Consider the following 12,154-nt stretch of genomic DNA (forward strand, 5'->3'; position numbering starts at 1 on the left):
CGCCAATGGTGTCTCACGGCATAAACTAGAATTGTCACAATTCTTGACCGAAAACCATATTGACGTTATGCTACTGGTGGAAACGCATCTAACAAGCAAATACAATATTCACATAAGATGCAATACAATCTACCGCACAGATCATCTAGATGGGAAAGCCCACGGCGGAACTGGAGTTCTTATCAGAGAATGCATTAAACACCATTTTCACAAAAGATTTGCAACAAACTTCTTGCAGGCCACATCGATACAAATTCAGTCAAGCAACGGAATTCTTTCAATCGCTGCCGTTTACTGCCCTCCTCGTTTCTTAATCTCGGGAGGACAATTTATGGACTTCTACAATTCACTTGGGGATCGTTTTATAGCCGCAGGAGATTACAACGCCAAACATACGCACTGGGGATCACGTCTAGTGACTCCCAAAGGAAGACAATTGTACAATGCAATTATAAATGTGAAAAATAAACTGGTCTACGTTTCCCCTGGAAGTCCCACATACTGGCCAACAGACTCACGCAAGCTCCCAGACCTTATTGATTTTGCGGTGACCTGGCAAAAAAGTGCCAAAGCAGTATGCCAAAGCATACTCGTTGCGGCATTTAAAATCTCTACTCCCCATGGTAAGGAAGTAGACCGAAACAAATACTACAAATCCAATCAGAAAATCGAACTGCTCGTGCGAGAAAAGAAGCGCACGCGTTGTAATTGGCAAAACAGCAGATCACCAGCTTCAAAACAACGCCTTAAGGAAGGAACCCGATCACGCGACCAGGCTCATCACCAACAGGAAGAAAATGCAAAGCTAAGGTACATCCAAAATTTCTCGCCAAGAAGCACAAAGTAGCACCTCCCCCTGTGGAGGACCCACCCAAATCTTAGCGCCCCAATTGAAACGACCACCCCGATAAGAAACTCTTCGGGATGCTGGGCTCGCAGCGACGAAGACCGAGCTGAAACATTCGCCACACATCTCCAAATTGTCTTCCAGCCAAACCCAGCCTCAAATTCATTCCTCCTGCCAGAAATTCAGCCAGAGTCCTCCCCTCAGCCAGCCGCACCTTTATTCCGGCCGAAAGAAATCGAAAAAGTCATAAGAGGGCTAAAACCAAAAAAGGCTCCCGGTGGTGACCTATTGACGCCAAAGATGCTGATCGAACTTCCAAATGCGCTATAGAGGTCGTCAGCAAACTATTTAATGGGATTATTAATCTTGGCTATTTCCAAAAAAAGTGGAAAAAATCCATCATTATAATGATACCGAAGCCTGGAAAAGACCGCACAATTCCGTCATCATACAGACCAAAAAGCTTTCTATCTTGTTTGTCTAAATTGTTTGAAAAATGCTTGTTAACTCGCATAATACCACATCTGGCTTGCAATATTATCCCGGTGCACCAAGCGAGAATACTGCAGCGCTATTTTCCTCGACGTATCTCAAGCTTTCGACCGAGTTTGGCTCATGACTCATGCACAAAATTAAAACGTGTTTGTAAACATACACCCACAAGCTACTAGATTCATACCTCTACGATAGGGTTTTCTCAGTGAGATGCAACGCAGCTAGTTCGGGCGACTACATCATCGATGCTGGAGTTCCACAAGGAAGCTTTTATGTTTTGTGTACTGCGGATATTCCTATGAAGGCACAACTAACAACGTCAACGTTCGCTCACGATACCGCTATCCTTAGTCGCTCCAGATACCCAACGCAGGCAACAACCCAACTGGCTAATCATCTTATAATAGTGGAAAGGTGGCTGTCCGACTGGCGCATTCAAATAAACGAACAAAAGTGTAAAAATATAACGTTTACTCTTAATAGACAAATATGCCCTCCCCTTTCACTAAACGGTATGCAGATCCCTCAAGCCAACGAAGTAACGTACCTTGGCGTCCACCTTGATAGACGACTTACCCGGCGTAAGAACATCGAATGCAAGAAGATGCACCTAAAACTGAAAGCCAGCATCCTCCACTGGAAATTCACGATCGCCACTGTGCCTGGACTACAAGTTACTACTGTACAATTCAGTTCTAAAACCAATCTGGACGTATGGCTCACAGCTGTGGGGGAACGCGAGCAGCAGCAACAGGAACATACAGCGCGCACAATCAAAAATCTTGAGAACTATCACAGGGGCACCTTGGTATGTTCGCAATGGAAACATCCACCGGGATGTGGTCATCCTCGCATTAAAAGACGCAATCCAGAAGCAAAAAGAGTCATGAAAAGAAAAACTGTCTTCGCACCCGGGAATTTTCTCGCTCGGGGATTGACTCGGGTTTCTAGCGTATCCCGCCTGAGACGCAACGACCTCCCAACCCAGCAATCGATTTTTAGGGCCGTCTAACTCCGTATCAGTCAATATGACTGTTAGTTAAGTTAAAAATATAAGATTTGATACACCTCTTGTTAGACTCGCAAAGAGAAGATTTAAGAAATAAGAGCAACGTTCAAAAAAAAAAAAAAAAAAAAAAAAATGAACTTTACGATAGGGTTGTTTTCGGTTGAAAAGCGTTTTAACTTGGATGTAGCTGATGGTTTTTTATATTTTTTTATGATATATGTGTACGGGCGTTATTTATCTTTTCGATTTATCGCTCCATCTTCAGCGAGCTTAGAATCCACCCAGATTTCTGTAATCTTTGCAAAGCTTTTCCTTGTCTGGTCTCTCCCCTAGTAAAATTATTATTATAAGAAGAATCATAGAGCAAGCAAGGCGATCGGAGTAGTGAAGGTCAGAGGGAACCACGCGTGATAAAGGCCGACCCATTTAAATAATTGTAAAACTAATCAACATAAATTAAGCAAGTAAATAAAATGAAGTTCAATGCATAATTGTGTCTAGTCGTTTGGATTTAAAACCCCCGAGCAGAACTGTGCTCAACTATGACATTACGCCCATGAACGGCATTTGTCACAACATTTTTGGTGGCCCATGAGGGGAACAATCCACACACGACTCCACAATCCATAATCATCTCCAACATTTCCATCAAAATCGATAATGGAAACCTAATCTCATCACGGAACCATTATTCTCCTTTTCAACTACTGTATGCTCTTCGACAAAGAAAAAGCGAAAATAACGGAATCAAACTTTGCATCGCACGTGTCGCGCAAACGCTTGCCCATTGTCGCTCTCTCACTTTGGAAGATACGTACGTAAGTGTGAGTGCATACGCAAAATGAGCAAGCCCAAGCCAGCGAGCACTTCCAGTGCAGAGTCTGAAACAATGGCAAAGGGTGGCAACGCCGACAGCTTGTTTGCGCTCCAGAAAGATCTTCACAATCAGCTCAACCAACTCCAAGTTAACTTCAAGAAGGACAGCACGTCTCGGAAAACTAAGCCCTATTTCCAACTGCGCCTTTCCAAACTCAACTTAATAAGCCAGCAATTCAACAAGAATCATCAAGAGTTTGTAAGCGCTGGCTACCCCACACACCCTTACTTCGTCGATAATTTAGCGGACCAGTTCGAAGAGGAATTTATCACAGCGTTCTGTTTAATATCTACGGAGTCCGAAACACTTTTCCCCAGTCAGCTACCAGCGTGCGCCGAGCAACAAGCGACGCCTGTTCCTAAAATGCTCGGCCCTGGTGCGGCAGTCCAACTTCCAAAGTTGCCAGTACCTAACTTTTCCGGAAAGTATACAGATTGGCCAGCTTTCCATGATCTGTTTATGCAACTCATTCACCAGAACCAGGCGTTGTCAAATATTCAGCGATTCCATTTCCTCAAGCAAGCACTGCCTAAAGAGCAGGACCAAGATGTACACCAAATGGAACTAACAGATGGCGCCTACACAATCGCATGGGATCTCATCATCAAACGCTATGATAACCCCCGTTTACAATTCATGCACCACATGAACGCCCTCTACGACTTACCCTTTATCTCAAGGGAAAGCTCATCAGAGATCAAACATATGCTGAACGTAACCAACGTATGCATCAACGAGTTCAATCGTCTCAAAACGAATATCCATTCTAGCACGCAATGGATAGTCCATCATTTGATCGCTAGATTACCAACGACAACTGTACAAGCCTGGGAGCATTGCTTGGGAAACTCCAGCGACATTCCGAGTTTCCTCGACTTGGAAACCTTCCTCAACAATCGCCTCGTCAGCATGAACATCATTGAGAACCGGAAATGTTCACAGCCCACGCACAACTCTACGATCAACAAATCCGCAAATTATCAACGCCAAAATCCCAAGCAAAAGGGTTCCGGCTTCTACAAGGGCAGCACGTTCCACACCACGACTGGAACCAGCGGTTCCATCTCTTGCGTACACTGTAAGGGGCAACACATTTTGCGGCGGTGTCCTGATTTTTTGTCCAAGGATTGCTTTGCCCGCAAACGAATCATTGACCATACAAAGGCATGTCTAAATTGCCTCAGCATCCATCATCCCTTGTCGCAGTGTGGCAGTAACAAGAATTGTTTACAATGTGGACATCGTCACCATACCCTGCTTCACTTCCCCACGACGAATACCAGCCCATCCCCGATCAGTCAGAACGCAGCAAGCGAGAGCTCCGATCTTGCTCATCCTTCCGATTCCACTACAGTGCTGATGGCCACTGCCGCGCAGTCAACTCGATCTATTTTGCTGGCCACAGCTCTAGTACAACTACATAATAACAGCACCGGACAAACTGCCGTTATTCGAGCCTTGATCGATCATGGCTCTGAGGGCACGTTAATCACAGAACGTGCCGCTCAGTTGCTGGGACTTCCACGTCACCGAGTCACAGCACAGATCACCGGGGTCGGTGATAACTCAAAGAACATCTGTAGATTTAGTACAGAGTTCTCCATAAGCTCATGTACGGACCCTCAATTTCACCATCTGGTGCGACCAGCGTATGTCCTCAACTCGATAACCTCTCATTTACCAAGAAGCAATGTCAACGTGGACACTTGTCAGCATCTTCAGGGATTACACTTGGCCGATCCCACCTTTACCAGGCCAGGCCGCATCGACGCGTTATTTGGAGTAGATCTAATACCATATTTGTTGCTGCCAGATTTACGGAAAGGAGCTTCAAATCAACCTATTGCTCAACTCACTCAATTGGGTTGGATCGTGTTTGGCCATAGCAATGAAACAAGGGCAAATGTGGTAACCATTCGTTGCCATCAGACTAATCTGGATGCACTGGTAAAGGGTTTCTTCGATCTCGATCAAATCAGCTCTGAGAGGGCCTTAACGGCAGAAGAACAATGGTGTGAGGATCACTTCCAGCGTACCTGCACCCGACAACCCAATGGAAAATACCTGGTCCGGCTTCCGTTAAAAACTGAATTTGATAAAGAACAAGTCATCGGAAAGTCTCACCAAATCGCACTCAATCGATTCCATCTCTTAGAACGTCGGCTAAACAGAAACGACACACTTAAACAACAATATCACTCCACCATTAAGGAATATTTTGATCTGAAGCAACTCTCCAAAGTCACTACCGCAGAAACTCGACATCAAATGATCACTCCAAGAGGTCAACAGTATTTCTCATCATGTACTCTCCCACACCACGCCGTGATAAAGGAGGACAGTACAACGACCAAAGTTCGGGTGGTGTACGATGCATCATGTACCACTTCGAACGGAAAATCCCTTAACGACATATTGTGCATCGGCCCACCGCTACAAAACGATTTAGGAGGAGTCATCATGAAATGGAGGCTACATCGTTACGTGTTTGCAGCAGATATCCAACGAATGTATCGCTGTATCGACATGCACCAGGAGGATGCTCAATTTCAACGCATCTTATGGAGGAATGATCAAAACGAAATAGCCGAGTACAGCCTAAATACTGTCACCTTTGGGACTGCATCAGCACCGTATACAGCCATACGCGTAATCCGTCAACTCGCTCACGACGAACAACATCGCTACCCCTTAGCAACTCCAGTCTTATTAAATGAAGGATATGTCGACGACGTCCAAACTGGTCACAATACTGTTCATGGAGCATTGGAAATACGAAATCAACTTATTGCTACACTAAAATCGGCTGGAATGGAACTCAGGAAATGGGCATCAAATCATCCACAGATCTTATCCGGAATTCCTGACCAGCACATGGCTCAAAAGAGACATGTAGAAGTAAATTTCCAGGAGACTATTAAAACTCTGGGACTTTATTGGAGCCCACACGAGGATTTATATAGCTTCAAGGTTCGATTTGACCTTCCTGCCTCCTTTACTAAACGTTCCTTTCTTTCAGTAGTCGCTCGCCTCTATGATCCATTAGGGTTTATAGTTCCTGTCACTACTGCTGCCAAGAGTATTCTAAAGGACATCTGGCAGTGGCGACCCGAGACCTCCGACAAAACCCAAACCGCTCTCGATTGGGACGGCCCGTTGCCCCCAATACTTCAAGCCCGATGTGAAGAATTCCGACATCATTTACCAAACATTGAACAGTTGAAAATACCTCGGTGGCTTGGCCACCAGAACGGTGAGCCACAGTCACACCAACTACACGTCTTTTGTGACGGCTCCTCGCAAGCTTACGCAGCCTGTGTTTATCTCCGAATACAATATCCATCGGGGAGAGTGAGCACGGCCCTATTGACAGCACGGAGTCGAGTCACGCCCACGAAGCCGCTAACTATACCTCGAATCGAACTCTCTGGTGCAGTGTTGGCTGCACAACTGGCTAAATGGGTACTGACGCAGTTTTCATCCACCGGAATTCCCATGTCAGTTAATTTCTGGACTGATGCATCAATCGTTCTATATTGGATTAAAGGAAATCCGACCCGTTGGAAGACTTTCGTCTCCAACCGAATTGGCAAGATTTTGGAACTAAGTACTACAACCCAATGGCAGCACGTACCTTCGGGAGAAAACCCAGCCGATTGCGCTTCAAGGGGTCTTACTCCTCACCAACTAGCCAGGCATGACATCTGGTGGTTCGGTCCCGATTGGCTACGGCAGGATGAAAATCGGTGGCCGAAGAACACGTGCTCCCCTCCCCCTGACCAACATCACGAAGAAAGAAGACAACCAACCAACATCACAGCACATGTTTGTTCACTGGGCGACTCAATCCTAACCTCTTACTCATCATATAACAAATTGTTATTTGTTATGGCTTACATCCAAAGGTATCTGCATAACTTACGCCACCCACAAGAACTTCGTCATGTGGGCGCGATTCGAGTACCAGAATTACGAGAAGCTCTACATAAAATCGTAAGGATGGTTCAGAAAGAAGCCTTTTCTCAAGAGATCAGCCGAGTCCTGGCACGAAAATCTCTATCCAGGCACAGTGCCCTCAGCGCTCTTTGCCCGTTTTTAGACGACTTTGGAATTCTGCGACTCAAAGGCCGACTGAAGAACGCTCAACAACTGTCTCAAGCACAGAAAAATCCGATCATTATCCCCAAAGTGCATCATTTTACTGACCTCGTAATCAAAAATGCGCACCTGAACACTCTTCATGGAGGCACCGAGCTCACCTTAGCAACTATTCGGCACACATTCTGGATAGTCAATGGGAAACAAGCAGTAAAAAGAATTCTACGACAATGTGTCCAATGCTTCAAACATCGCCCAAAGCCTGCCTCACAGTTAATGGGTGATCTGCCACTACATCGAGTCAACCCACCTGGTCGAGCCTTTGAAGCCACTGGCGTCGACTACACGGGCGCCTTTTACTTGAAAGCATCCAGATTCCGTGGGCATCACACATACAAGGCATATATCGCAGTGTTTATATGTTTAGCAACCAAGGCGATACATCTAGAAGCGGTCACAGGGCTATCTACTCAACACTTCCTTTGGGCTCTTCAACGCTTTATTGGACGTAGAGGTTTGTGCAAGCATCTATACAGCGATGGAGGAACCAATTTCATCGGAGCAGACAATTCTCTTCGCATCTGGCAAAAGGAGTTTCGAAATTCCATCGACACGGACATCGCACCCACTCTTACGGCTCGCGGAATCCAATGGCATTTCAACCCACCGCACAGTCCTAATTTTGGGGGACTGTGGGAGGCGAACGTAAAGGCCGTCAAAACTCATCTGTATCGTTCCTTCAAACTCACTGCTATGACCTATGAAGAACTATCCACGGTGCTCACCCAAATCGAATCATGTTTAAACTCACGTCCACTCTGCCCCTTATCAGCAGATCCAAACGATTTGTCCCCACTTACTCCCGGGCATTTCCTTATAGGAGGACCTTTATTGGCACCTCCGGAACCTTCTCTTTCAGACAAGTCCATCAACGCACGCTTCGTCGACGGTCAACGACTCCTGAGACAATTTTGGCATCGATGGAGCGCCGATTGGCTTTCACATCTACAAGCACGTCCGAAATGGCGCCAAGAACGAACGAATCTGCAAATTGACGATCTAGTTGTAATCAAGGATGACCGGCTCCCTCCAAACGAATGGAAGATGGCTCGAATTATCGATTTACATCCTGGAGAAGATGGACTAGTTCGCGTCGCCTCACTGAAAACCGTTTCTGGAACTTATAAGAGATCCCTGTCCAAGTTATGTCCATTGCCAATATCCACCAATCCTACTCCGAAACCTGAAGAAGTCCAATAACACAATTGAAGCTATATCATGCTGATCCCAGCATTCCGGGGGCGGCATGTACGGGCGTTATTTATCTTTTCGATTTATCGCTCCATCTTCAGCGAGCTTAGAATCCACCCAGATTTCTGTAATCTTTGCAAAGCTTTTCCTTGTCTGGTCTCTCCCCTAGTAAAATTATTATTATAAGAAGAATCATAGAGCAAGCAAGGCGATCGGAGTAGTGAAGGTCAGAGGGAACCACGCGTGATAAAGGCCGACCCATTTAAATAATTGTAAAACTAATCAACATAAATTAAGCAAGTAAATAAAATGAAGTTCAATGCATAATTGTGTCTAGTCGTTTGGATTTAAAACCCCCGAGCAGAACTGTGCTCAACTATGACATTACGCCCATGAACGGCATTTGTCACAACAATATGAAAAGAAGAACCTTTTTTGTCTCATCACCATAGCCGTGAAAAAGGTGTAATGGTATGGGGCGCTATAACATACAATGGGACATGCAAGCTGCAGATTGTGTCTTCTAAAGAATGGGAATTGTTTTGAAACATGGAATTTGTAGTGGCGTAAAGAAAACCCGCCTTGTCGCTAGCTTGATCCTTTGGCGTTCCCGGGGAGCAGTATGTGTTCTAATATTATTCGTTAAGGGGACCTTCACCTGGATTTGGCCGAAAATGAAGCAAAATTTGAGAATGGATTGCAGGAAAATGAAAAGACATACGAACTTGAGCTTTTGAACTTTGATTCGTTGTTTATTTACGATAAAAAAAGTATTCGATATTTAGGAAATTCAAAATGGCGCCTTCAAAATGGCGGATCTCGTCGACCTCGTTTTTTCCGCTTTGTCAAGTGTCGGGCCTCTGGTAGTGAACTGAAATTAGAAATGTATATAAATTATTAAAATTTATGAAATTTCCTATGGCTTATACCTAACGACAATCAATTTTGGTGAAAATAAACCAATTTTATGGGCGTTTGAAAAAAAATTGACATTTTTTCCCTTTTTTTTTTTTTATTTTGATCTTGTTTAACAATTATAAATAAACAATTTTTCATGTCAATTTTAGGTATAAGCCATACAAAAAAGTAAAAAAGGTTCTTGAATAAAGGAAATCGGATCAATAGAACGAGCCCTGTGCTTGACATGAGTTCAGAAAACATGGTTTCGAGAAAAACGCGTTTAAAGTTTTTAGAAACTTTGCCTTGAGATAGCTTTCTTGTTATCATGGGTATGTTTGACACGCTCTAGCTCAAGAAATAAGCGTCGTATCGAAATATCCTTTGGTACATATATTCTAGACATATAAAACTTTCATTTTATGTAAAAAAAAAAATCGATTTTTTCAAAAAAATTCAGGTGAAGGTCCCCTTAAGAGAAGACTTTGTTTCATTTTTGCAGTGCTTGAGCTCTTTGCTTGACCGTCGCAGTGCTTGAGGTCTTGCACGCTTTATTTTGGTACAATTTATGATTACCGTGGCAAGCACCAGGGAGATAGAAGAGAGCTGGTCCGAAACCACGTAAAACCATGATTTTCACCCGATAATCCAAAGATGCCACCTCCGCACAATATCTGTTCGTTACAGGATGTGTATATAAACGGTTATAACTCTTCAAAAAATCTGGAATAGTTTGGCACAAAAATTTTTCAAAATACCTTCCTATACCTAATGCAATTTTTTAGAATGCGAGGGGTTGTAAAAATATTTAAATAATCTTGAAAAAACGCAACATATTCTTTTTCACTTCCGCATTGAAAAAAAAAAACCCCAAAACCCTTCTACTAGTCTGCAACCAGCTACGACGTGAGTAGCGCTAAAGTATTATCGATGCTTGAAAGCTATTTCTAATTTTATTTTATTTATTCGCTCGATGGTATGCGTAATTGAATAGTGTGGTCCTAGCTTGGGTACCATTATAATTATAGATTTCTCTATCACCTCTTTGGGATGAAGCCAAGATTAATGATCCAATTGAATAGTTTACAGATGACTTCTATAGCGGAGTTAGGAAATTCGCTTTAGCTTTTAGCTTTTTTTGGTTTAGCTACATATTAACTTTTTTGATTTCTTTCGCCTGAAACGAAGGCGTAAGTGGCAAAGGCTCAGTTTTTGGATGAATTGGTGACAGGAAAAAATAATTAGGTGCAGATTTTGGATGGGAAGCACTTATATATGTAGCGGGTGTTTCAGCTCTGTCTTCGTCGCTGCGTGTCCAGCATACCGAAGCATATTGTTTCGATCGGAGCACTGGCGTGAACTTCGGAACCTGCGTGTACAGCGAGTCACCAGTCCTTCCTTGCCCCACTTCTTTCCTTGTCTATCCCTTCTCCGATCTCTTCGCCCGCGTGATTGTCAAGGAACAAGCAGGTCAAACTCTGGGGGAAAAAGAAGGGCGTTTGACGTGACGTATACACGTTGCTAAGTTCAAGATGCTTCAACTTTTGAGTCACGTCAAAACGACGTTAATAACCAAGGTTGATTGATTAACCAAGGAACAACTCGCATATCGCAAATGGCCTATTATCTAAAATTTACAATCTGAAATTATAAAATGATAATAAAGTATCGTTTAACGATTTATCAATGTTTCAAATACATAATTTCACAATAATTGAACTTGTACGCAAAAAAAATTGACTCTCAGCAGACAAGTTAGTTGAAATTAACTCTGAGAATCGAGTCGCTTCAACGTTGGTTTCCAAGTTTAATTGACCAGAGATGACAGCTAAAACAAATTTCTACTTCGAAATGAAGATATCATGACTGGCACTAGGGTTTGCATTTACTACTCCTTAGCAGCGAGATGCATAGAAATATTGCTCTGCTATTGCAGTAGTAGATAAATGTATATTGTCTGCTCTGCTCCGAGCTTTAAGAGCGAGAAGTTTAAAGCTATAGCTATAGCAATAGCAGAAAAAAATATTCTGTTCTCCTCGTAGCCGTAGCCAAAAATCTAGAGCGAGAGCAGAGCAGTGCAAAAAATATTTTTGTATGTTCTACTGCTCTATCGTAGTTTTGTTTTTGTTTTTTATGCACCGTCACTATGTGACCACTTTCTTTATCTCCTTTCTTTCTTACCCACTTTCTTTACCCTTGTAAGAATGATTTATAGGTAATAACAATTATTAATAAGTAATAATTGTTGTGACTGCGCCGATAGAATACGGGAGTCAATGATTAGCAGAAGTCTGCTATGGGGACTTTGCTGTTGCCGTTTCATAAAAACACAGGGTTTGTTTCAAGTATGTCACTGAATTTAATTTGAATTGATTTTATAGATCAAACAATGTTGGCAGTATAACAAAATGTGTTTCAGTCGTAATAATTGGAAGAAGCTTAGAGATGTCCCGCTTCCCAAAGGGACCGGGGTCTCGAGATCGATAGACATCAAGCAGGTATCGATTGTAGGGTTGTGGTATGCACTAACATTACGTAATGAACATTATGACAACGAAAATGACCGTACATGCCGCCCCGCAATGCTGGGTCCAGCATTAAGACATCCTTCTAATGGTAACTGAAAGAAACAGGTGAAATGTTTGCTGTGGTATGGATGTGAGATCAAATGCGTGTATCA

The 12,154-nt window shown here is 43.4% G+C and overlaps 2 protein-coding genes across 2 annotated transcripts; both read left to right on the plus strand.

Annotated features, from left to right (window-relative positions):
- Positions 1-3,192: 3,192 nt before the first annotated feature.
- Positions 3,193-7,225, plus strand: LOC122321615 (uncharacterized). The gene is made up of 2 exons (XM_043212285.2): positions 3,193-6,481; positions 7,134-7,225. The coding sequence occupies exons 1-2, from the start codon at positions 3,193-3,195 to the stop codon at positions 7,223-7,225; spliced, it is 3,381 nt and encodes a 1,126-aa protein (XP_043068220.1).
- Positions 7,226-7,227: 2 nt separating this feature from the next.
- On the plus strand, positions 7,228-8,586 carry LOC122321616 (uncharacterized). The gene has a single exon (XM_043212286.1). The coding sequence runs from the start codon at positions 7,228-7,230 to the stop codon at positions 8,584-8,586; it is 1,359 nt and encodes a 452-aa protein (XP_043068221.1).
- The last annotated feature ends 3,568 nt before the right edge of the window (positions 8,587-12,154 follow it).

The sequence above is a fragment of the Drosophila bipectinata genome, chromosome 3R (assembly GCF_030179905.1).
Source record: "Drosophila bipectinata strain 14024-0381.07 chromosome 3R, DbipHiC1v2, whole genome shotgun sequence".
Taxonomy (NCBI): domain Eukaryota; kingdom Metazoa; phylum Arthropoda; class Insecta; order Diptera; family Drosophilidae; genus Drosophila; species Drosophila bipectinata.